Raw genomic sequence first — 27,088 nt, forward strand, 5'->3', positions numbered from 1 at the left:
ACCCTTCCAAACATTCACGGCATTCTCCCCCGCATTAATGGCCGCCACTTAGAACACACACGTAAACAGTGTTGCACCGTGATCAGTGTAAATGCTCATTGATTATGACTTCTCTCGCCCGTTGTTGTTGAGACTGAGACTGATTATTATTGGCTCCTGGTGATTCATTCGTTAATAACAACAGAAAAAGTGCATGTCTCGGCACCCGACCGACCCCGCTGGTGGGATGGTGTTCCTGCCACGTGACTAGAAGCGTTGACAAGAAGGAAACAATTTTGAAGTTGACAGTTTGAAAGATGAAAAACACAAGCTGATAAGGAGACGTTTCTGCTCAGTCTGCTACCAGAGCAGTACGTTGTGTGTGAAGTTTGAGATGATGAAATTGTGTGAAAAAATTAGACTCTTTTGTTTGTGTGTTTAACCAGAGTTTTACAAGTACACCTTGTAAGTGTAGTAAGGATTTGGACTGTGAAACATACAAGATTTAATTATATCCTCATGGCAGTTTTGGAGGATTTTGGAGGATGGAGGATGAGTGTTGTTTGAAGAAGAGGAGGATTATGGAGGATTGAGGATGAATGCATTTTTTTGAGGCAGGACTGTCTGATGAGTTTGAAGGATTGAGGCAGTGGGTATCCTTCATTTGAACATGTGCAAAATTTTGGCGGAATTGAGGTTGTTCCTGCAAAAAGACCCAAGGAGGTTTGGGTTTTAAATGATATGTTTACAGGTATTTGTGTGTGTATCGTACAGTGTGCATTGGGACAGGCAGTGGAATGTCTCTGAAAGTGTGGGGGGGGGGGGGAGATTGTTACAAAATGTCTGTGTGTATCAATTTCTATATTAGGAAATCCAAAAGTGAGGCAAAAATTCATAAATGAAAAAGTGGGGTGGGGGAAAAGCCAATGTGAAATATCTTCCCAGAATTAATACAATGTATTACAATATTTACGATGGAGTATTACATGTACAGTTACCTTTAATATGCAATCTTAAGTGAGACAAAGATTTTTAACTGATGTTTTCAGCAAACTTGCCCTAAAGATTGGAAAGACTGTAGTATCCAGACGCCACTTCTTTGGTTGTGTACAAAGTCAGTGGCGAGTTGAGTGCCTTTTCAAAGTGTCTTCTTACAAAGTTAGAAATGTTTCGTAGTCCCAGATTCATGTCTTTTCAAAAATTTTGCAATGACTGACCTTCATTTAGATAATATACGTGTTGGATAAAAAAAGAAGAAGTGGCATCAGGATGTAACATTCTTCCCTAGAGGTATCCTGTAGTTCTTTGATTTACCAAAACTGGTACAAAATCTTTCTTGTTATTCCCTCCACTTCTGAAACTGGAAAAAAGTTTTTCAAATTTTATTTGAACTCAATAAAAAAAAATGTGTTCATATCCACAGACCTGCTTGACCCGCCACAAATACATCACAAATCAATAAATATTTATCAAATCCTGCCCTGGCCAGCCAGTGGTCACGGATGGCGATCACGTCGGCTTGTCCAAATATGCACGCCGACACCCAGATTTCCATCAGTGTTTGATGTTAGAATAACTAATAATACATGTACCTAATATAAGGCTACACACACTGCACTTTTGTATGGCATACCTAACTCGGGTACACAGCTATATAATGTGTGACCCTTTCAATTCCTTGAGTGGAAAATTGAAAACAAAATTGGAAGATATCCTTTAAAAAAAAAAAGATGTGCGGTTTTCCAGCTTGAAATTTCAGCCGGGGCAGATTTTTTTTTGTTAGTACTCGAGGGGCTCTCATAATATTAGTCCAATTTCCTGAAGGGGTTATGGGGTAATCGCGATGTCTAGACCGAGTGCCGTGCCCGGTTTGTCAAGATGCGTAATAAGACATTACGGAGCCTCATTAAGTGAAGGAGTTATGCAGTCATACTCCAGGAAAGCCTGTTTGTCTCGCGGGGTGTAGAATTCAGAAAAAAAAAATATTAGCGGGGACTGGGGTAATATTTTTTATGCACTTGATGTTGCTTGGTTTTTAATTGTGTTCTCTTTAAAATTATTAACATAGATACATGTACTACGTGTCCTAAAAAAAGGTCCCAATTCTGATCCTAAATAGCTCTGTTGTTTACCAAGGGAATTAAACCAAAATTTCAGATCATGTGAACAAGGCATGACATATTTTATGGAGCGCGTTTCATCAGCTTTGTGGGAGAGGGTGAGATTTAAACGCCACACGAACAAAATAATAAATAATACTCACTTTCAGAATGTCGATACAGAAGACGGTGGCGGAAGGCGCGTGCTGCAGCCGAAAGCTTCTGAAGAAATGCAGGGTCACCCCTTATGTCATTGCACACCTCCTCGATCGATCGTGTGTTCAAACGATCGAGGAGGTATGCAATGACATCAGGGGTGATCCTGCATTCCTTCAGAAGCTTTCGGCAGCAGCACGCGCCTTCCGCCACCATCTCCAGTGCTGTATCGACATTGGAGGACGACAAGTCGAAAGTGGCAGATTCTGAAAGTGATTATTTTTTTTTCATATGGCGTTTAAATCTGACCCTCTTGCACAAAGCTGATGAAACTCGCTCCATAAAATTTGTCATGCCTTGTTTGTAAACATGACCTGAAATTTTGGTTGAATTCCATTTGTAAACAACAGAGTTATTTAGGATCAAAAGTACGACTTGTTTTTGTTTTTGGACATGTAGTACAAAAGCACCAAGGTACAAAATCTTTTTCTTCAAAAATGAGAGTTGTTCAAATAAATAGCAAGTGTAGTGTACACGTACATGTATCTACCATAACTTTTGTTATTCCAAGTTTGAAGGTGTACAGGGTGAGTCAAAAAAAACGAAACCCAAATGTCGGGACCATTGTTTTAGTGAAGTTCTGCATGTAGCACTTTCAAAATCTAGGATATGAAAGCCCAATTCATAAGCTTTCTTTTAGTACAAGAATAATTCAAATCACTCATGTACTTTTCAAGTTACGGAGTTTTAAACACAAAAATCACCGTTTTAGAGTTCTGTCCACGGATCACAAGAAGGTAAGTATTCTTTCAGCAAAACGAAAACAAATCACATAGTGAACTGTTTTCGTTTTGCTGAAAGAACGCACACTTTTTTGTGATCCGTGGACAGAACTTCAGCAAGGCCAATCCTGTACACCAACCTCGATTTCATTCCAATAATTTTGTTTTCCCATATTTGCAGACCAAAGATTGGATCTCTGCAAACAGACCCCTGATGACAATGATAACATACGGGGCCAAATCGTCATCAGCATCACGTCTAGAGACAGGGGTCTGGGTACGGGAAGCAGCGCCGTGGTGGACTCGAGGAGTATCGCACCACCTCTACCACCGGCAGACCCCAATGAACTCCCAGATGGGTGAGATTTTTTTTCCTTCCTTTTTTTGGGGGGGGGTGGAATTTTTGATTTTTGATTTTTTTTTTTTTTTTTTTTTTTTTTTTTATAGATTTTTAGATTTTTGATAATTTTTTTTTAAAAATGGATTAGCCAAAGGGCAATTCCACACCAAAGTGGACATGACACCAAAAAATTCAAATACATGTGACTTAAACAAATTTGGCATCAAATGAAAGCTAAAAGTCTATATTTTCAAGATTTGAAGTCGGAATTTTATTTTTTATACATTTCGGTACCAAAAAATAGGATTATGTAATAATCCTGTTTTAATCCTAAAAATGTGATTAATAGTGATATGAAAGTATTCTACCAAAACACACACAAAAATATGTACTAATGCCATCAGTTTCTGTCATGAGAAAGTATTGGTCTTGAAAAACCGACTAAAACTTGTTTTTAACATTTTGCGTAATTTGCTTCGCTTCAGTGACTTCTAATATTTCAGCCTTCGAAAATGTCCTTCCGTTACCGAAAAAATACATATTTTTAATTTATTTTTAAAACTTGCAGTATGAATGCATTGAAAGTTATTGTGCAAAGCAAGTTTAGGTAGGCCTTCAATATGACATTATAACTGACACTGCTGTACTTCTCGTTTTTTAATTACAATTAATTAAATCACGTCCTTCCGTTACCAAATTGGTAACGGAAGGACGGTAACGGAAGGACAAATCGTATTTTTATCAAATGTTACGACATTTGCGCTCATGTTTGAAAAATGAAAATCACTGCAAATACATGCATGTATAATGAGCATTGAAAGGACATTCATGTGACCCACCTTCACAAAAGCTGGATAAGCAGGGCAAGGTGTTTATTACAAAGGAAGGCACAGGCATGTACAACATGTACAATGTACATGTACATGTACATACATTTATATGCTGACGTACCAGTACTTGTATGTATGGAGTTGTTGCAGAAAATCAAATCATAAAGTTGCTGCCATCAGCATTCATGGACAATAGAGAAAGTATACAAATTCTGTGAAGTCATTGCAGAAGCAAATTAAGTCAAAAATGAGATGGCAGAAAGTACCGGTACTTTGGGGCACTTTCATTCAATTTACATGTGTAAGACATGTGAGGTGCAATCGTTGACAAATTATGCCCAGGTTAACAATTTCAGTTTGAATGTTTATAAATTAATTGTTACTACTCTAAATCATTGTAATTTGATTTCAAATAATGATTTTAGAGTTCAATTAAAAGCAACACCTAACTGAAGCAATCAGTTCTACCGGTAGATGTTTTTACCTTAAATGTACATTTAGGCTGGTCGCCCCCCCCCCCCCCAACCCTTTAGGTAAACCACTGAACCTACCGGTATTATTATTAAAAGTTGTTGGTGAACATGTCACCAATATACTCAAGTGCTCAAAAACTGTGTATTTAAACTTTTCAGGATCGAGGTGATGGGTTTGAAGTCCATTTCTGTAGTTGTCTTGTGTTCGTGAATTATGTGTTTTGGGTTGTTTTCGTTTTTCTTTTGTTATCATTAATTAGCAGGCTTCTATCTTTATCTCAATAGTTTCTTGGGTATAATTATTTATGCCAGGTCTGCATATTGTTGATTTCTCATTCAGTTACACATTTCAGCAATTTGTTTCACTTGTATAATTAGTGTAAATTCACATTTTGTTCATGCTATAATTGAGTAAACCTTTTGTCCTTCCGTTACCGTCCTTCCGTTACCAAATCATAATCTGCTTAAAACGTTGTAATTATATTACCGAAACACTTAAAGTCAAATGAAAGGCGGTATAGTATAGATAAAGCTTCAGGGATTCCATTTCTTAGCTTTAAAATATAATTGCCCCATAAAATTCACAGAGTTTACGCAAAATGCGAGTAAGTTGGAAAACCCTTGTCCGTTTTACCGTCCTTCCGTTACCGACCTCATTAATATTCATAATTCACAAACGGGAGGCATTCATGCCCCCCAAAAGTGTGGAAAATGAAAGTAGCATTATAGCAATACAATTGTGACATTTGTTTGCTGTAACTATGAACAGTGTCTGTGATACACACATTTGAAATTTTGTTTAATGAGTGAAAACGTCCTTCCGTTACCGTGGAATTGCCCCAAAGTAGTTATTGTACAAAATTTTGCATCATTGTTGATATTTTTCTTGGATCAATGTCAGGGAGATGCTGCCAATTTGCAGGAAATATATTGCTTAGTCAGAAGCGGAATCTTAATTTGAAATTAACCCTAACCGCCCAGAATCCTTCAAAATCCTCTTTGCCAAAGTGGAGGAATTTGGAGGATTGAGGTTACATGGCAAGAGTGCGTTACTGATTTCTTAGGATGCACTTTGTCAAGGTCTTGAGCCGGACCTTGTTTTGTTTTTGCTCAACCATGCATACATTTAGGCCTGGATTATGCTTGAAATCCTCCGTACTGCTCCAGGATGTCACTGGCCAAGCCTCAACATATTGACAGTCACTGCCGCAGGATTTTGCAGGATTCAGGCAGTGGTCACCCCTCCATAGACCATATTCAAGAAATAATGGAGGAATTTGCAGGAATTGAAGCTATATGCTATTTTCCCATGAGGCCAGTTGGAGGAGTTTGCAGGATTGAGGCTACACCCTAGCAAACAGGCCTAGGGAGTTAGGGTTAAATATTTTTCATCTTGAGCAGCTCAATGCAATTTGCCCCTCAACTTGGTGTTCATCCAAGTAAATTCAAGTAATCCCTCAGCCTGCTGGAAAAGAGAGTTAAAAGAAGGCCACTGTACTTTATTTTGCTTAGAGTGTGCCAACACAAGCATTGAATATGAGTCCACAGATGGTTTTATAAAATTGCATTATTTTGCCCTGCTGTGTAGTGTTGTGCAGTCTTGACTGACATGATTTTTAATGATTCGGTTTACTGAACGCATAAATGTTATTAATAGAAACAAATAAAAATTTTATGTTATTTTTTGGTCCAGATGGGAGGAGAGAACGTCAACGTCGGGTAGAGTGTACTTTGTAAATCACATCACTAGAGCAACACAATGGGAACGACCAACAAGGTGAGCGAGCATTTGAAAATTCATTCCGCAATGAATGTATTTTTACATAGCTATAACTATCCCATTTCAAGCATTGTTTTTCCCATTGTTAAATTAGCTTGATAAAAATAGCTTCACAGAAGTTAAAAAAACAACCAAGCAACGTTGTTGGAGCTCACTATCTACCATGCAAAAAACTGAAGCTTTCGTGTTTTCTTTTGTCTGGTGAAACGCATCGCTGCATCATTTCCAAATGGTGTTTTACGTATATAAATGTGAAAATACATATAGTGTGTGTATCTGTTTCTACTTTCCTCCCCAAGTAAAAAATGAAAAGAGTTACATAGGGGTCACTCTATACATTTGGGGTCCGCTTTTTTTCCTGTCCCTGTAACATCTGACATACATCTATGATTTTTTATAATTCAGATGTCCCATTAACCCTCCTATGCAAACATACATTCTGTGCAAAGTCGTCCTTTCAGTCAAAATCAATCAAGTGACTATTTCTAACAGTTAAAAGCTTCCAGCCTACATGAAGTAGGATTGACTGGCTGTGACTGTTTATGTCACTTGATGCAGCTATGCTTTGACTGTAGGTGATTGATAAGCCAGCTGTGCCTACCACCTGCCTGCTTTTTGTCTGTTGACTGAATTGGACTAGTCGCAGTGCTTGATTGAAATCAATAATTTTATGTTGGTGACTGGCCTGTGTAAAAGGCATGGCAGGGGAAGAGGATTGATTTTTTTTGACTGTCTGTGACTGTTCAGACAGCAGGAGGGTTGATACTTGAATGAAAAATTGCAAAGTATTAAGTTAACAGGGACAGGAAATATGTCACTCTTTTGGCCCTAGATTTATAGAATGATACATATGTTGCCACAGGGAAAAATAACAGGTTACCGGTACATGTACCCTTTGACACCATGGATAATAAGCCATTTGCGAGTGACCTATACCCTTTGGGATTTACATTTGAAAAACATCTGGTACACTGACTTGCTCAGAATGCTTGGCACATTTTAACTTTGAATCATCCAGACCAAAGACGCTGTTGCTAAACACATGATTCGGGGCAAGCTCTTGCATACATGTAGTTACGTAAGAGACGCTCAGCACCAATACATTGTTCACAATGGGCGAGAAAGGCACAAAGACACCAGACCGTGCCGGAGCTGGGGGTTGCTAGCATAAGGCTTGCCCCGAATCACGTGATATAGTAACAGTCTCTTTGGTCGGGAGAATGCAAAGTTAAAACATGCAAAGCATTGGTTAAGTTAGCATTCCAGATTTAATTCAAATTTAACTCGCAAATGGCTTATTGTTTTGATATTACAACTGGTGCTTCTTGGTTTTTTGTTCTTCCTGGTCTCCACCACAATTAAACGTATAAGCAGACGTTTGTTGTCAATACTTCTACACAATTTTTTTATGAGGTCAACAGAACAGCCAAATGATATACATGAAATCCTTCTGGTAATGGATTGCAAAAGGAGAAACACATTTCGAAAGATGCAGAGACTTGCTTTGTATGACAGTCTTCATGTGTCCTTTGCACCCAAACATTACGTAAATTCTTTACGAGAATAATTGGACGGGAAAAAGACTGCACATCTGCAAAACTCTTCTCGTTACTTGAAAAATAATCCCCTACAAAAAAAAAGAGCATCATTAACCCCAGACGAAGATCATTTTTCACGACCTCGTCTTGCCCTAATTGCTAGTGTGCGTAAGGTCATCATTAGACATGTACACCCGTACAGTCTACGTACGCCTTATTGTGAGAGGCAGACATGTTCTAATTTTATGCAAGTTCCAATGTGCATTATAAAGTGAGTGCACAACATCATTTCAGTTACTTTTTCCCCATCCATACCCAACAACACATGAATTCCCCCCGTGAATTCTGCGCCGGCTCGAATTTCACATTTTTATTTATTTTCGTAGCCGCTCGTACAAACCCACCGGGTTACTGTAGCACACGTAAGGTCTGTATGATATCCCGAGCAATATGTACATGTATGCACGAATGTCGTGCCGTGTATTAAATGACATGCATTATGATCTTTCTTCTCTGTTGCACATCGGCGCTCGAGTCTCCGCGCTCTTTATGGAAATACCCCCGATGCCCCAGGGACAGGCAACTGTCTGATGTAAATTTCTATAAAAAAAAAAAAAAAAGCTTATGAATTTGCATTTTCCAAACATGACTTGTATATTAATAAACACGCCCACGGGCAGTCATATTTCAGTTGACCAGACAGTCCATGAGGCACATGAGGTAGCCAGACATAAACAGCCATGAGGCATAAACAATGTTAGAGGGACAACCCGCGAGTGCAAGATGGTTGTACTTTTCCACTCTCAGCTGCCTCTTTTGATTAAAAAAAAAAAACCCAAAAAACAACAGAAAGCACGTACATGCTATAGTAGTTCACAATCAAGCAGCTTAAACTGTATTGATGGATTTGTTTTTACACACCAAAACCTTTACCAATTTTTTTTTAAATTATTGTTTTACTGAGACCTTACAGACATACATGTATTGCACTTTAAAATTCATCAGGGGAGATTTTTGAGGATTTTGCAGAATTGAGGAAGCTAGAGCTTATTTACTAGTACTTTAGGTAGGGCTTGATGCATGGTGTTGGGTTTCCGACTGTGATCATGGTGATGGAATTTTGCAAGGATCCATCCTCAATCCTTCAAATTCCTCCAACTGACCATGTAAAAACAAGTGGATGCAGCCTCAGTCCTCCACAGCAATCCGTTATTTGTTGAATTTGTTCAGTGGAGTGGTGACCACTGCCTCTACCCTTCAAAATCCTATGACTGTAAAACATTGAGGCAGACAATATCCAGGAGCAGTGCGGATGATGGCCAGTATAATTTAGGCCTCTATTATGCATGGCTGAACATAAACAATGCAGGGTACAGCTTAAGACCTTGACACAACCCATCCTTCAAAATAAACCAACGCTTTTTTGCATACAGCCTCAATCCTCCAAAATCTTCCGTTATTTCTTGAATCTGTTCAGTGGAGGGGTCACCACTGCCTCCTTGAAAATCCTCCAAAGATTGCTGTAAAACATTGAGGGGTGACCACTGCCTCTACCCTCCAAAATCCTACAACGACTGTAAACATTGCAGTGCGGATGATGTCCAGTATAATTTACAAAATGTAGGCCCCAATTATGCATGGCTGAACATAAACAATGCTGGGTACAGCTGAAGACCCTGACACAGCACATCCTTCAAAATCAACCGACGCGTTTTGTCATTCAGCCTTATTCTTTCCAAATCCTCCAAACTGCCTGGTCGATTTTGGAGGATTTAGGAGGGTAAGGGTTTCCAGCAACAAAGTGCACAGGGATTAAGGGTTGAGGTTAAAAATTGTTACTTTTTTTCCCTCACTCGAAAAGACCTGCCTCGGAATGTGCCGGCTCCAGCAGACCGAATCGCAACAGTCCTCCGCTCTCAGGGTCAGAGGTCAACGGGCGTGGCCGGCCCGTCTCGTTATCCAGACGGCAGGAGAGCAGCAGCATCCCAAGTAACAACCTGCTGTGTAGACGGCAGTCCTCCAGGTTACGGAACTACATGAACAGGTCCACGTTGCACCAGTGCAGGGAACTTCCCGAGGGCTATGGTAGGTTTGCCTGTTTGATATTTGTTTGTGTGGGGGCAGGAGGGGGGCGCGGGGGGGGGGGGGGGAGTGGGGGAGGGGGGAGATCGCACTTTCAACTACATGAACAGGTCCACGCTGCACCAGTGGGGGAAAGAGGGGGGGGGGGGGGAGTGGGGGGATTGCACTTTCTTCAATCATTCATTCTTGATATAGAGAAGCAATGAGGCATTTAATCAGGTATTGTTTAAAGGGAATTTACTACATTTGCTTTTGCTGTAATTTTCAGAAATGGATGGATTTGGGTGGTAAGTATTTTATAGCACATATTGTTACACTGCCTTGTTTGAAGTTTTGGGTTCGTAGATGCTGTAAAACTAAGAAACATGTTCTTGTAGTCTGGTTCCCTTATCCCACTTAAGATGAAACGGAGCAATTTATAGACGTCGAGGGATTGGAAGGTCAGGGAATCAGTCTAGCTGGCTTGTACCCGTTCATAGGTGTGTAATCAATTGCAAACAGAATCCGGACTAGCTACATATGATAAATTGGGAGCAGTATTTGAAAAAAAAGCCACTATTCTTGAAAACATCAGCACACCAGGTGTCATGATTTTACAGGATGCTTGAGACTGTCATTTTTAACAGTCCAGTAAGGTACATGTATTTCGCGATAATTTGTTAGTTTTTTTTTTTTTTGATGTTCGCAAATGTTGTAAATTCCCTTTAACCCATCAGCACCTGTACTACATTATATCACAGTGTATTTATTCCATGAAGAATCTATATTAAAGCCAGTAGTGTGATCGGGCAGTCTTGGGCAGTGCAGGCCTTTTACATACCGCATTCTATATTGTTCATGTTGTCAATGATGTGGACATTACTGATTGAAAGGGTAATATGCACTGAACTTGTCTCGTGTCAGGTCATATTTGAAGTGATTTGTTTCGGAGTTAAAATCCATTTGTTGCTCGTTCGAGAACTGTTATTCCAGGTTTCTGTTTTGAAGGTACAAGAGAGACTTTTATGAATGATACATACATTCAATGTGTTTTAAACCACAAGAATTAAAACCATCCCATTGGGCAACCTTTTACAAAAATCAATCCATTTAGAATATTTTTTTTTTTTTCAATTTCAATAACATTATTTCCATCCAAGCAAAGTAAAAGCATCATGACAACAAAAGCTAGTTATATTAAGATGGTGGCGTGATTTGAAAAAGCCGAAGCTTGTAGGGGCATGTCTATACTTAAATGCAAAACCGTAAAAAAAACGATTTCAAAGAATTTAAAGAAAAACAGACAAACCAAGAGACAAGACCAAATGAAGCACAAACAATAGCCAAGGATGGACTGACAAACATACAGACAACAGGGGTCAACGTTTACATAATAATGAGACTAAATACTAGGAGGAAATAGGAAGAAAAATAGCTGGTCGGGACTGAGAAAGAGAAAGATACTTTGCTTAAAATAATGGGTAAGATGGTTCCTGAAACTGATGTTGATATGTAGCTCATCCAGCATAGGTTGTGTATTGAAAGCAAGAGATATTTTTTCGTCAGGATTGATCCGGCAAAATTAATCATCACTCAATCCCAATTTTCACCTGTTTTCGTCATTCACTCTGTTAATTTTCCAGAGCAAAGGACGACGGCGCAAGGCCAGGTGTACTTCCTGCACTCGCAGACCGGAATCAGCACGTGGCACGATCCGCGATTACCCCGAGACTTCACGGTTAACGAGGCGGATCTTGGGACCATGCCGCCGGGCTGGGAGGTCCGGCACACCCCGACAGCAAGGGTCTACTATGTAGACCACAACAGCAGAACCACGCAATTCACAGACCCCAGACTAGACGCCAATATAATTAACCGGGCGCTCAACAAGTGAGTAAAAGGAAGAAGATCTGATAAACTGGGGCCACTTCTATTGAGCTGCACAGAAATTTGCCAAGTAAAGTCTGTCACGAGCCAATAATGTGGCGCACCAGGCTGGCGTAAATCTCCGGTTTCCTTGGCTTGAAACGAATGAGAAAATCTATTCCCCCTGGATGGGGTGCCAGTCCATCGCAGATTACTCCCCAGCTAATGCTGGTACCCATTTATACTCCTGGGTGGAGAGAGGCAAGTGGGGGTGAAGTGGCTTGCCCAAGGACACAATATATAACCAGCAGCTGGATTACAGTTTCAACCCCAAACCACTATCCCACACTGCCAAAAAGTGCTAAGCACTGGCAAAGTATGCTTAGCAGGATAAGGTTACTAGCCATAATACATGTACTTGTGACAGGCTGTCACTCTAACTTTGCATCTACAACAATCTGTCGGCTTTTTTATACTGCATATGTTATGGAATAAAATTTAATTTTTTGATCTGGATCAGAGTCAGTTTTGAAAGTAATATAATAAATCAGCTCATCCACTCAAATTATCATTTTGTGTTTTTTTTTTGACAGGCCCAATAACGGAAATCCTGAGACGACGCAAGCGCCAAAGTACACCAGAGACGTTGTGCAGAAACTGAAGGTACTACATGCAGAACTCTCCTCACTACAACCCCAGACAGGACACTGTAGATTAGAAGTGTCTAGAGAAAACATCTTTGAGGTAAGGAGCTGAAAGGTTCGGCAGCAAAATGTGAAAGGAGAAATGATGACAGACTAAAGACACTATGGTAGATAGTTAGTGTGTCTGTGGTAATGTGTAACAATAAGATGTTCACGTACACGCATACTGAAATTTGTATCCTTGTGGAGACATTTCTTTGTTCTCCTGCACTTAAGTTTTCAAGTTTGAAAGTACAGTTTCAAAATGCTCTTATTTTTTAACCAGAATTAATTTCCTTGGCTGAAACTCGGACTTAATATCCCTTTTCTAAAACTCTTCCATTAGGTATGTCGACAGATCAACATACCTTTGAAATCCCCAGTTTTTGAGTAAAATCCATTTATCTATTTCGTGAAAACTTTGTGGAGACGTGTTCATCTATAGAAATTGCCCTGTGGAATTGATACAATCTTTTGTTCCCTATTGTGTGCATGTCTCCAGAGGGCAAGGTGTATCAGATCACAGTTTCTTATGGGGTAGAAAACACAGTAGAACAATAGACCCCGCAAGGAAGTCTTTAGAAATCAATCTGCCCCATAAGGGAAACACTATGGAGTTTGAGTTTCAATGGGAACAAAGGAGACCAGAAGAAGGGAAACAAAGGTCTTCCCCACATTATGTGTATGTAAGGCTGAGTTTGTTTCTGCAGTCAGTAGGGGACGTTGAACAATAGCAGACAATAGGGTCCCCAATTCCCGAAGGTCCCCAATTTGGATTTGTGTACAAAACATATGGGAGGTCTTCCTAAAAAGTTAGTAGTACAAACAAAAGAGGGACAATAGGGGGTCCCCGATTTGAGGCAAATACACACTTCTGTTTTAGTGTGTGAATAATAAGAGTGCTGCTTGTTTGATTTTTTTTTTTAGCAACTGACATAATTTACCCCTTCCTAAAATATTGAAATAGGTTTTTTAATTAAGTTGATTTTCAGTGCTTTTTTTGCAAAATCAGTTTTCCTTAAAATATACATTAGCATGTAAAACGTTGGAAAGAGTTCTATACCTTGGACATCACTTGACACCCTGTGCACAAGCCCTATGAGACTGGTCTGAAAAATTCTATGTGTTTTCTCAGTAAATGCTTCAATATTTTCCCTGCTAAAATTTGACTTTTTAGGACATGTTATCGCTTTCTGATGGCTGATAGGTCACTGCAGGGAAAATTTAGTGATGTCCACATATGGATTTCTTCCCAAAACGTTAATCCTGATTTTGAATGCAATTGAATTTGAGTAATTATACAGAAACATTGATTAATTTTAACATCTCCAAATCATAAACAAAATTAAATAAAGGAAAACTTTCCTAGTAAAGATAATGCACAATTACATATTACCCACTCATTTCCAGATGTGACTCAAAATAAACCTTTTTGCAAGAAAGATAAATAACTACGATGAAATAAAAAAATCCCTATTTGCAAGGGTTAGTATGGCCGCTAAAAAAGAGCGAACAGATCCTGTGAAAAATGTCATAAAGCCTCAATACCACACAGACAAAATACACAAACGGCGTGCCACGTTCGACATGTGATACCCATCATCATATAAAACCGTCTAGATCCATAGAGGAATGCTTCCAACTCAGATGGAGAACGAAAACATTTCATCAGATGATATTTCCTGCTGGTGTGTTTTCAGGTTGTTTGTCTTAAAGAGGACAATATGTCTCTGATCATTCAATACCTCACACCTTCTGCTTCGACCATTTGTCAGATCTTTTCTAATCATTTTGTGAGACTCCATCCGTACATTTTGAACTAAAATTAGTCGACATGTGAACCTCGCCTGTCGGCATGAACCAAAATAAATTAAATGAAAGTCACTTCTTTGGGTTACGTCCATATTTCTTTTATGTCATCATGCACTTCTTTCAACGAAAAATATCTCAAACCTCTGTCAAGTTAAATTGCCTCTACTTGTGTTTAACCAAATTGTTAGGAATCAAAATTGGGAAGTACTAAAGATGAAACTAAAGCCTCAAAAACTTGTATTGCCATATTTGGCCAGAAATTTGAAATATACTTTATTTTGAAAATAAAAACAGTGTTCCCTATGCTAGTTTTTGTGTGTGTTTATTAGTTTTAATTAAACAAATTAACTAATTTAACAACAGAATAGTGTTAATGGTATCCTAAAGTAAACAACATATAAAAGTGTAAAAGACTGAGACAAATACACAAAAAGTTACAAAATAAAATTATTTTCCTACCTACCTACCTGGATAGTTTTTAAGGCTTCTCCGTAAACACACAATGTTTTATAGAAGGAAACATCAGGACAATAAAGCAATCAATTTGACTCGGTTAAGGCCAAAACTTCGAAAAATAGTACAGAATGCCTTGAAATGTCTACTTATATTGTTGGACGTGTTTGTTTAGGAATCGTACCGGCAAGTCATGAAGATGAAACCCAGGGACCTCCGGAAGCGACTGATGATCAAATTCAAGTCGGAGGAAGGTCTGGACTACGGTGGTATCGCCAGGGAGTGGCTGTACCTCCTATCCCACGAGATGCTCAACCCGTACTATGGTCTCTTCCAGTACTCCAGGGATGATATCTACACGCTACAAATCAACCCAGACTCAGGAATTAACCCGGTAGGTGCATGGAATTTCAATTATATGAAGGTTTTCATTTTATTTCTTTCTGGTAATGAAACCAAGGATTCCTCAAAAGTGCCCTAGGCACTGTAGCTGGAAAGCCTGAAGAAACCTGTAGAGAGAAGACAGTGAGAAGAATTTACAGGGTTTTTTTTAGAGGTGGGAGGAAAAGCATAGAGGAATATTCTGAGGAAAACCAACGGAATCAGGTAGGGACTGAAAACCCAATCCACATATTGGCCCGGGCAGGATTCGAACCTGGGTCACAGCGGTGGAAGGCGAGGAAAGTACCGCTACGCCAACCTGACTCCCCAAGTAAGGTTTGCATTGCATGGAACCGAGCTGCTCGACGTGGGCACAGGAGATCAGCACGATGGGCCAACGCTTTGTCTTTGCGGCTGAGTGAGTGAGTGAGTGATTGCATGGTGAAGTCAGCAATAAGTGAGACGGTCTGGTAAAATGAGACAGAACAGGGCCCAATTACATGGCTCTGCTAACCACAGAATTCCGTGCTTACAATCACCATTCTGTGCTAACCACGCTAGCTGAAAAATTCTGTGCTAACGCTGTAAGCACAGAATCCCTAGTAACGGGATGTACACATGCGCAGAAGCCAAAATTGCTCGCTAACATTTGAAATACGGTTACCGTAAGCACAGAATTTCTGCTACAGTAAGCAGGGATTTTTTGCTTACGGTAAACAGAGCTTTGCCCTGGGCAGAAGTCAAAATGAAGGTTTGTGGGTATTAGGAAAGAGAATAAAATTCTCCTCACAATACTGTTCGTTGCACTTCAATCAGACTTTCCTGTGTGCCAAGATATGGCTGTTTAAAGTTTACATGTATGTAAAAAAAAGAAAATTGTACAGTTTTGAATGTTTCTTAGTTGCGAAAATGAAAGCTATCAATGAGCTGATACTTCAACAGGTTAGGTTTTGAACATTCTTGGGATTTTGAGGGGTGTTATTAGAAACAAGCAAAATCCATGAAAAGCAGATGATCCTATATGCGTTTAAGGGTCAGGGTAAAAATAGCATTCAAGTTCCCAAGCAAGATTACCATTGACCTATGACGAATTACGTCTCAAGAGTTCTGTTGGATCAGTGACTTTACAATCTTCCATTTTTTGTTTCCCTCCTTGCAGGAACATTTGTCCTATTTCCACTTTGTGGGGCGTATTATCGGCATGGCCATCTTCCATGGCCACTACATCGATGGAGGCTTCACGATGCCCTTCTACAAGCAACTCCTAGGCAAGCCCGTCAGCTTGGAAGACATGGAATGCGTGGACCCTGAGGTATACAGGAGTCTAGTCTGGATGCTGTAAGTTTGATACTCGGATTTAAAGGTTGACGATAATAGATAGGCAATCTCAGCGTTATGTTATGTCTGTGACAGAGCTTTTATGAGCTCAGTGAATAACCTTAAAATGTATTTTTCAAATCTTATACATCCATCATCTAGTAATGGTCAAGGAGATTACCGACTAGGAGTTTTGGACCATTTCTCTGCATCATTCATTACATATGGTTAATTGTGATGCGATCAAGCTAAATGAGTCGTTTGTTGGGAATTTTCATTTGGAGATTTAGGCCAAAATAGGGCCACTTCATCACATCACTTCATCACATCTCTTGGTGTTTCGACTTCCATAATTTGTGAACTACAGATGGTATCAGCATGCAGTTTTCACAGCAGTAATACTGAGATTGTGCTCTTTTCAAATCTGTAAAAAGAGAAAAATTGACCAGGGTCGACAGACGACTCATTTAGCTTGATCGCATCACAATTGTTTCTGTCATTGACATTAAACTTTCTTTCTTAATGTTGGAATTGGCCACTTTAAGGATAAACTCTAAAAATGGTTCCAAAACATCACTGTAAACATGAGAAACAGATTTTGGAGTAATTTTGTATTTCAGGAATTGTTCATGACTAGACGAAAAAAGAAAAAAAAACACATAGCTTTTCCTCCCTCGGAAACAAGCACAATGATTTTTGTACGCTGCTCTTGCGTCTTAGGGCAGGCAAGCTTTGAATAAAACAGTATTTAGTGTCCCCCTAAAGATCTTCTGAGATTAAAAAAAAAGTGGGGTTTTTTTTGTGCATTTGTTAGCGTTACTACAAGTTGTAATAGGACTGACACTGTTGAGTTTTGAGAATTTGGTCTTGCCTTGATTATATGGGTTCTCAAGGAAATATTTTCTGGACCTTACTTCCTACTTCCGAAACTGAAATTCCTTGTCGTATTTTCTTACAAGTGTTCACCACAAGTGATACGTACCGATGACTTCCCAGACTCTCGCTAGAAAAACAAGAACAGGATGGCATAATACACTCAACCAAAAAAGAAAGTCCCTCTTTAGTACTTTTTTGTCTAACTCAAAGACTACTTGACACATCTTACTCAAATTACGACTGATCAGTACAGAAATTCCTTAGCAATCCAGCCATACTCTTTGTCTGGCGGAAAACAGTGATAATGTGCACAAAATTATGCAATTTATGACAAAGTTGCACTTTTGTATGCGTGCAAGGTGAGTGTGAACCACAACTTGCACGTATACAAATGTGCAACTGTTTTCAGTACCATTTGTCATAAATTGCATAGATTTGCACACATTATCACTGTTTGGGGCCAAATAAAGAGTATGGCTGGATTGCTAAGGAATTTCTGCACTGATTAGTCGTTATTTGAGCGAGAGGTGCTCAGTAGTTTTTTGAGTTAGACGAAAAGTATTGGAAGTGGGGGACTTTCATTTTTGGTTGAGTGTACTTTCAATTCCATAACTAAACATTAAATTCAGTTGAAAGCCAGTTTGGACCAAAAAAAATCTATCACCTTAAAATCAAAACTGCATTTATTCGGCTCCCCTTGCAAAATTGATACAGATATCACCTTAAAATCAAAACTGCATTTATTCAGCTCCCCTTGCAAATTGGTACCGATTTTTAACAAGGTGGGTCTTTGTTTTTTTCACTTTAGGGAAAACGACATCACGGACGTGATTGAGAATACATTCGCCGTGGAGCATTATAGCTTCGGCCAGATGCAGACTCACGACCTGAAACCCAACGGCAAGAACATCCCGGTCACAGAGGAGAACAAGAAGGAGTATGTCAAGTAAGTCAAGACAGTGATGACACAAAAACATACTCCAAGCTAGTCGCAAAGGAAGCAAAAAGCATGTAGATGATATCCTGAAAGTTGAAAAGAAAGATGGGGTAGTTAATTAACTTAAAGGCATATGGAATCATTTGCTTTTCGTTTCCAGTAATAACAGCACTCAAAATCCAAAGGAGAATGTTCAAAGCCTAACATGTTGAAGTTTCAGCTTGTTGGATATTACACTTTTCACTGTAAAACAGTGAAAAGCATGCATGATCTTTTGATCACGAAACATAAATTTGTCAGTAGCACTCGTTATTTCCAAAAATCAGTCAGTTGACTGATCGTTGGAAATCATCTACATTTCTTGATTTCTTCTAAATGACAGCAAGCGAGACAACAATTTCATGTGGTGTTTAGTACCAGTACAATCTGTAATCAAAGTAGGCTTTTAAACAATAATTCGGTAGGTTACTTTTTGGATAAATGCAAACGATCCTGTGTTCCTTTGCATTGTAACTAGATTGAATTGAAACAATGCTTTTTGACATTTGAGTCCATATAATATGTCATCGTCTCTAGTAGGAACCATTTAGAAACGATATTTCGGCTTGCAGTATGTACACTTTGTAATAGCTAATTTAAATATAGTGTGCATAATTGTAGGATTTTATCAGCGCTCCCCATTGAAAATATGGCACGCCCCCTTTTTTTCCTGTCCCTGTTACATCTGACATCTATGATTTTATGATTCTGATGTACTCCTTAGTGCAATCGTCCTCCAAGAGTGATTATGAATAACAAACTACCTACCAAAACAAATATACAACTTTCAAAGTGATTCTTAAAGGGAATATACAACATTTGCTTTTGCTGTAATTTTCAGAAATGGATGGATTTTGGGGGTAAGTATTTTAGAGCAGATATTGTTACACTGACTTGTTTGAAGTTTTGTGGACGTTAATGCTGAAAAAAGAAAGAAAAACAATCATGTTCCTGTAGTCTGGTTCCCTAACCCCATTTAAGTTGAAACGGAGCAATTTATAGGTGTTGGAGAATTGTAAGGTCTTGGAACTAGTCCAGTTGGCTTGTACCTGTTCATACTAGTAGGTGTGTAATCCATTGCATTATTTAAATGTGGACTAACTAAATAATGGTAAATTGGGGGCAGTATTTGAAAAAAAAGCCAGTTTTTTTTCCAAACGCTGGTCGGCCGGCCATGGAAATTGATACAAAAATACCACTTCTCTTGCCAATCAACACACCAGGTGCCATGATTTTACAGGATGCTTAAGACTGTCATTCACATGTTTGCAAATGTTGTATTTTCCCTTTAATGATATTTGAATGGAAAATTACAAAGTACCAAGTTAACAGAGACAGGAAAAATGTCACACTTTGGACCCTGAATTTCTAGAAAAACCCAGATATCGCAACACACACACACATACAACACCTTAACCTTCAAGGTTGCTTATTCATCATTTTTTTCTCCTGATTTGACCTTTAGATTGTTTGTCCAGTGGCGATTCCTGCGTGGCATCGAGCCACAGTTCCTAGCCTTACAGAAAGGCGCCAATGAGCTCATCCCGCAACACCTGCTCAAGCCGTTTGATGAGAGGGAACTAGAGGTAATGGTCCTGTCAAACAAACCACCTGTGTGGAGCCCACTTATTCACCCATCCTAGGGAGGGGTGATTAGTGTTCTGCTTTTTTGACTGGTTTAGTAAAGACCTTTCAGTTTGTTAAGATCAAGCACCATTTTGTATGGGCTGCCACAAGGGCATAAATTTAAGTCCCAATAGGCAAAAGATTTGGACAAAAAATTGCATATTAGGCCAAAAAAAAAAGTCTCCGGTTTCTGGTATGCGCGCGCGTCGCCGTAGCCATGCGCGTCGGCAAAATGAAAAAGTTATTTTTTCAATGAAAGATGATGTCTCAAAACCGCCAAACTTACTGGTTTGACTGGAATTCTGCTGCTGCGCAATTTCAACGTGTTTTTAGATGGGGTTATGATCGAGAATAAGCTTTATGTGGCCTCTCTGGACTCCCATATATTTGCACTAAGTTTAGTCGGGCACCATTTGCAGTCATCAGCCGACATTTGAAGCAAATTTGAAGCAAAAAAGTCGGGTAAAAAAAAAAAAAAAGCCGCGTCGCCGCACCACTTTTTGGACAAGCTCCATACCAGAAACCGGAGACTTTTTTTTCGGCCTTAGCACCCTTTTTATTATTTAAGAAATAGGTGTTTTTATTAAGTCTTTGGCAGCGTTTGGTGTTTATTTTGTATTTTCAGCAATTCAATGATATGTTCATAACCGTTAGCAACTATTGGTTTTTTTTGCAACATTGGCCTTTTATAGTTTTGCCGCCCTATGGTGGGCAAAAAATGCCAACCGTGGATTGGCAAAAAAAGGCATATTACCTGTACTCTAAATATGTTTTTTTTCTTCTTTTTTTGGTGGTAGTTTAATTTTTGGGTGTTCCATTTATTTGGACTGTATTTCATTTTCACATTTTTGCAGTTGCAAATCTGATTTGTATGATCCCAGGTTTTTGTATAGTTCTATGTACTTAAAACAACAAACTCAAAAGACAGATTTTGTCAAGTTGCTGGTTTAAACTATTATCTGTACACAGTCATAAAATCAAGACAGCAATGTCAAGTCTGATTGTGTTTTTTGAATGAAGATACTTTCCGTTATCACAAAGGGTTAAATTGATTGATTGCTTATTGTTCCTTATAGTGGGGCAGATAGAGGAAATATTTGGGGGATTGTGCCTTTGATGATACAAGCATGGCATGTGACACACAGTCAGAGTATGTCTTAAGAAAGTTATTTGGCTATAGGGCCATCGCAGATTTGTCATTTCAAAAATATAGGTATAATAAGCAATTTTCAAAATTTTTCAAAATGGCTGCCATTGCTTGTTATTCTACCTATATTTTTTCAAAGGACAAATCTGCGATGGCCCTATAGCCAAATATCTTTCTCATGACATACTCTGACTGTGTGCCAAATGCCATGCTTGTATCATCAAAGGCACAATCCCATCACCTATCTGCCCTACTATTCGCCATGTTCGCAAGACCAGAGTCCTTTTAATATTTGTGCAGTTTTACTTGTCACTTTTTGTTTTGCAAATTATGCAGTAAATCATAGTTCATAAAACAGGACATTTGTTGTTGTTTTTTCAGTTTTGCTGTAAGACAACTACATAATAATAATAGTAATAATAATGGCATTTATATTGCGCAAAATGCATAAACATATGTTCTAATGCGCATTACAATACAAATTACATGAAGAATAAAACTGTATTATTAGAATCAAAACTACAATACTATACCATTATTGAGGAAAACCATTACACAATCAAAATTTACAGGCTAAACATCTAAATTTCAAATGAACCATTAAAAATCACCGCGTGCACAATTACAATTACACATAAAAAGCCTTCTGAAATAAAAGTTTCTCACCTCGCATTCAAAACTCCCTAGTGTTTCTTGGCATCTAATGTGACCAGGTAACTGGTTCCAAAACTGAGGACCAGCTACCATAAATGCTGTCTCCCCAAGTTTATTAGAAGTACAATTTCTCTTCTCCTCGTCAAACGTCAACTTTTGTCAATACAGCATTATTTTTGAGAACATTTACTTTGTCCTTTTAGGTGTTGCATTTTCTTCTTACAATTTTTTTCCTGACAATTACTCTCTTCTTCCCTGTCCCTTTTTCTCATCAATTTTCCAACCAGTTATTAATCAACGGCCTGGGCAAGATAGACCTAGAGGACTGGAAGAGCAACACGAGGCTGAAGCAGTGCAACCAAGAGAGCGACATAGTGGTCTGGTTCTGGAAAGCCATCAAGACGTTTGACGAGGAGAAGAGAGCGAGATTACTGCAGTTTGTGACGGGGACCTCCAAGGTGCCTCTACAGGGCTTCAAGGCCTTGCAAGGTTAGTCATCCAGGGGTTTTATAGTCATCCATGGGTGTTATAGTCCCATTTCAGTGCCAAGTCAATAGTAGTGTGCAGATTTAAAGATGGATTCTCTGTGCCGTAAATTTTCGAAATTGCTATTTTTGTAACTATGCAGAAGCTATTCACTTTTTAGCTGCGGGATAGCAGCTCAGCGAATCATCACGTCTCTTTATCAGTCAATACATGTAAGTTAGTTAGTAACAAACGCTGACATTGTCTATTGCTCCTACATATTTTGAGCGATTTCAACCAGACTTTGTCAAAAGTATCAGTAGCCCAGCCCCAACATGTCACATGACCAACTTTCCTCTCTCTTTGAGCTTTTTATTTTCCTTTCTTTAAATTTACTTTCAAGTACATTTGTTAATAATAGGGTTCGCTCAATGACGGCCATCTCTGTAGGAGAACTGCAACTGCTTATTTTACGCAATCAAGCATGCATTACACGGTGTTGAAAATGTTCCAAACACGCATGCTTGTTGCTTGAAATGTGTTCGAAATACGACGCAGCCGATGCGCGTTATGCCAAGTTGAGGCTCAAAATGTTGATGTATGTGGATGGTCTGTAGGAAATGACGTCGTTCGAAGTTTGAACGACACCGACAGTTCTTGTGCTGTTTTAGTATTTCTGTCTGGGTTACCTGATTGACTTGGAAAAAAATAAAGACAAGATGACTTGTGATTCTCAATTGAAACTGTCATTTCTTACACTTGAAAAAAATCTGAGCTTCGAAATCTTTAAAAAAAAATAAAAAAAAAATTGCCTTATTCTGCTTGATCCTTGTGATCCATCTTTCTTTTTTTTTTACTGGATGGAAGTTTTTCATGAATTAAATTGTACGACTCTTGAGGATTGTTGCCAGTACGTGTATCCTCACCAAAGTCCAGATGGAAATTCTGAAAAATGTTGTGTTAAACTGGACAGGTCAAAATTGCTGTTCTTTACCTTATGTTTCCTGAATACAAATACCTTGGGACTAACATTTCCCAATTATTTCTTCCCTTCTAGGTTCCACCGGTGCCCCGGGTCCCCGACTCTTCACCATCCATCAGATAGACGCCAGCACAAATAACCTACCCAAGGCTCACACATGGTAAGAGAGTCACCCATCTGGAACACGGTCATCCATCAGTCTAGTTTAGCCTACAATTTAAAGGGAATATACAACATTTGCAAACATTGAAAAACAAAACAACCAAATTTTTACGAAAAACCTTACTAGGATGTTGTTAAATGACAGTCTAAAGCATCCTGTCAAATTATGGCACCTGGCGTGAATTCAGTTTCAAGAAAAGTGGTATTTTTGTATAAATTTCCAACGGTGGTCGGCCGACCACCGTTGGAAAAACCTAACTGTTTTTCAACTACTGCTCCAAATTTACCTTTCTCCAGTCAAAATTTTGTTTGCTATTGGTTACATATTCATGAACGGGTGCAGGCCAGCTAAACTGGTTCCCTTACATTACCTTACAATTTTCCGGCATCTATAAATTGATCCATTTCATATTTAGTGGAGTCAGGGAACCAGACTACTTGAACATTTTTGGTTTTCTTAGTTTTTCCAGCATTTTTGAACAAAAAACTTCAAACATGTCAGTGTAACAATATTTGATCTATTGTACTAACCCCTCAGATAGTTCATTTCTGAAAATTACAGCAAAAGCCAATGATGCACATTCCCTTTAAGTCACATGGGGAGTTCTGAAACATGTCGGAGACGCTTGCCAACATGTCGTGAATATTTCAGTTCATGAAGCCAGCCGATGGCGTATTATTTATACTCCCCCCGGTGGGAAATACCTTGTGAGACTAAATCTTGTCACTTTGCGTGATGCTTTAGGGGAATCTTTATGTGCTACTGTAAATTTTAGTGCCCACTGAAGACTGTTAAAAATTCTGAGACATCTGGAGCAGCCAGCAATTGTGGAATGATTCATGAATCAATCTCTTTTGGAAGTATCCCAGGCAATACATAAAAGTGAACAATGATAAGAAACTTTCCAGACCAAAAAAAAGTCATTGCTGTCATTCTATGTCCTACGCTAACAAAATTTTGTTTTTGTCAAACTACGGGGTGAGTAAAAAAAAAACGAAACCCAAATGTTCAGACCATTGTTTTAGGGAAGATCTGCATGTAGCATTTTCAAAATCTAGGATATGAAAGCCCAATTTATAAGCTTTCTTTTAGTACAAGAATCATTCAAATCACTCATGTACTTTTCAAGTTACGGAATTTTAAACACAACCACCGTTTTAAGGTTCTGTCCACGGATCGCGAAAAAGTTCAGTGTTCTTTCAGCAAAACGAAAGCAAATCACATAGGGATGTGTGTGAATTGTTTTCGTTTTGCTGAAAGAGCGCACACCTTTTTGGTGATCCGTGGACAGAACCTTAAAACGGTGGTTGTGTTAAAAATTCCGTAACTTGAAAAGTACATGAGTGATTCAAATGATTCTTGTATTAAAAGAAAGCTCATGAATTGGGCTTTCATATACTAGATTTTGAAGGTGCTACATGCAGAACTTCAATAAAAACAATAGTCCCGACATTTCGGTTTTGTTTTTTTGACTCACCCTGTATATTAAGGGAATAAAGTGTGCTTTGGAGGTTTTAAACACTGTGTTTAAGACCGGTTGGAGTCTGAATGCTGAAAATTACCAGCATCCAGACTCCAACCGGTCTTAAACACTTGGCTCGGGTAATTATCAGCATCCAGACTCCAATGGGTCTTAAGTAGAGTGTTTAATACCGACCAAGCACATATTTATTCCCATTCATAAATACCTTTTGGGTCAAAAATCCAAAGTTTATGGTCTAAAACTCAGAACAAGTCAAGAATTATAAATTTTCAATGATTTCAATCAACAAAACACCCCTCTAGCTATACAGTGGTAAGGCCCTCTGGTAAACAACTCCTTATATGGAGACTGACGCGCGCTCGCGCGTACTGCGTGATGTGGTGCACAACGCATATGTACCATAGTAGTGTGAATTAAGGACTATGAAATACTGACTCACCGGTAGTATTGCGCATATTGGTATCTACGCGAGGATTGTGAACGCTCAACCAATAAAACGGTGCTGGCGCCAGATTCCATAGGAGTCAACATTTCATGTGACACTGGAAAAGTGTTTAAGACCAGCCAGCCATGTCTTTATCAACCGTTTTAAAACCGGCCACGTGACGGACTCTCGACCAATAGGAATGTGTAAAGCCAAAAAAAAAAGTCTCCGGTTTCTGGTATGCGCGCGCGTCGCCGTAGCCATGCGCGTCGGCAAAATGAAAACGTTTTTTTTTTCAATGAAAGATGATGTCTCAAAACCGCCAAACTCACTGGTTTGACTGGAATCCTGCTGCTGCACAATTTTAACGTGTTTTTAGATGGGGTTATGATCGAGAATAAGCTTTATGTGGCCTCTCTGGTCTCCCATAATGTTTAGTCGGGCACCATTTGCAGTCATCAGCCGACATTTGAAGCAAAAAAAACAGGTAAAAAAAAAAAAAATCGCGTCGCCGTACCACTTTTTGGGCAAGCTCCATACCAGAAACCGGAGACTTTTTGGGGGGGCCTAAACTGTCTTAAGTATTTATTGAATGAAAATTCAAGTGTCGTTTCATTTCTTCCACAGTTTCAATCGGCTAGATATACCGCCCTACGAATCCTACGAGAAGTTTCTGGACAAACTCACGTGTGCCATTGAGGAGACGTGTGGATTCACAGTAGAGTAGAGGGTTCCCCCCCGAGTCACCAATTTAGGGCGAGAAGTACCTGCCACTCCCAGTGACTTGAGTCGAGGCCGACCAGTGTTGGATCATGTGCTGGTTTAGGGGGGTTTACAAGAAGGAATCCAGGTTATATTGCTGACGATTCTTCTCCGCATTTTCGGCAGAAAGTTTGAGTCGCTCATATAAAGGTTTTGCGGTATTCGCAGCGAGCGAGGCTGGAAATATGAGTGTGCTGCCCGAGGGCAACGGTTTCAGCCCGCCTGGCTTGAGGTCGAGTGAAAAGTAATCCCTCGCCTCGTTCCCTTCTTTTCAAAATGAGATCCTAGAAAATTGGTTTCTCCGAATATACAACATTCACTGAGCTGAAACTGCATCAGGTTAGTTGTTCAGCACCCTCCTTTAGATTTTGAGCAGTTGTGTTGCTTCAAACGAACATAATGCACAAATGACAAATGATGGACGCTACCTTAAAGAGCAGGGGTTACAAAATTGGAGATAGGGTCCAGAATGTCGGAGAGATTTAAATTGAACACCAGCCAGTAACATGGTAGTTAGACCGGACTAAAAACTGGTTAAGCCGGGACTGAATCACTTGGCTACGGCTTAAATTAACACACAAGTCTATGGGAAGAGGCTGCAGCCGCTAGCCAGTGGCTACCAGAAGTGCACATGTTATTTCCGGCCGTGGTGATTCGGATACAGCCTCACTTTAATAGCAGTTCCACTTTCCAGCTAAATTTGGTCTGGGATCTGCCTCCCTGGGATATTACCACACTGTTGGATTGACAGTTGGCGGTGAAAGAAAAACTTGTATTTATTTATTGGACTTTTGTATTTATTTGTAAGATAGTATAAACACATTGAAAGTTTACACAGTGGGTTGAACACTTCACAGCTTTGGTCTCTGAGGTAGCATGGGTTGGTTTTTGAATCGAAACTTAGTGTGTATATATACATGTACAGATGTAAACACTTAGTGTCAAGTTATATCTCATGACATTTTGAGAACAAACAAAAC

At 39.2% G+C, this 27,088-nt stretch overlaps 1 protein-coding gene across 1 annotated transcript in view; it reads left to right on the top strand.

Annotated features, from left to right (window-relative positions):
- LOC119736365 (E3 ubiquitin-protein ligase SMURF2-like) overlaps positions 1-26,674 on the top strand; it is a 47,463-nt gene extending 20,789 nt beyond the window's left edge. Inside the window, exons 6-17 of the mRNA XM_038210377.1 lie at positions 3,198-3,375; positions 6,353-6,436; positions 9,839-10,062; positions 11,682-11,928; positions 12,498-12,648; positions 15,028-15,246; positions 16,393-16,571; positions 18,235-18,372; positions 19,868-19,988; positions 22,117-22,318; positions 23,352-23,436; positions 25,974-26,674. Of these exons, the coding sequence (XP_038066305.1) occupies positions 3,198-3,375; positions 6,353-6,436; positions 9,839-10,062; positions 11,682-11,928; positions 12,498-12,648; positions 15,028-15,246; positions 16,393-16,571; positions 18,235-18,372; positions 19,868-19,988; positions 22,117-22,318; positions 23,352-23,436; positions 25,974-26,073 (1,928 nt within the window). The 3' untranslated portion in view covers positions 26,074-26,674. The remainder of the gene's footprint in view (positions 1-3,197; positions 3,376-6,352; positions 6,437-9,838; positions 10,063-11,681; positions 11,929-12,497; positions 12,649-15,027; positions 15,247-16,392; positions 16,572-18,234; positions 18,373-19,867; positions 19,989-22,116; positions 22,319-23,351; positions 23,437-25,973) is intronic.
- The last annotated feature ends 414 nt before the right edge of the window (positions 26,675-27,088 follow it).

This window comes from Patiria miniata, unplaced genomic scaffold (genome assembly GCF_015706575.1).
Source record: "Patiria miniata isolate m_02_andy unplaced genomic scaffold, ASM1570657v1 HiC_scaffold_3, whole genome shotgun sequence".
NCBI classification, from domain to species: Eukaryota; Metazoa; Echinodermata; class Asteroidea; order Valvatida; family Asterinidae; genus Patiria; species Patiria miniata.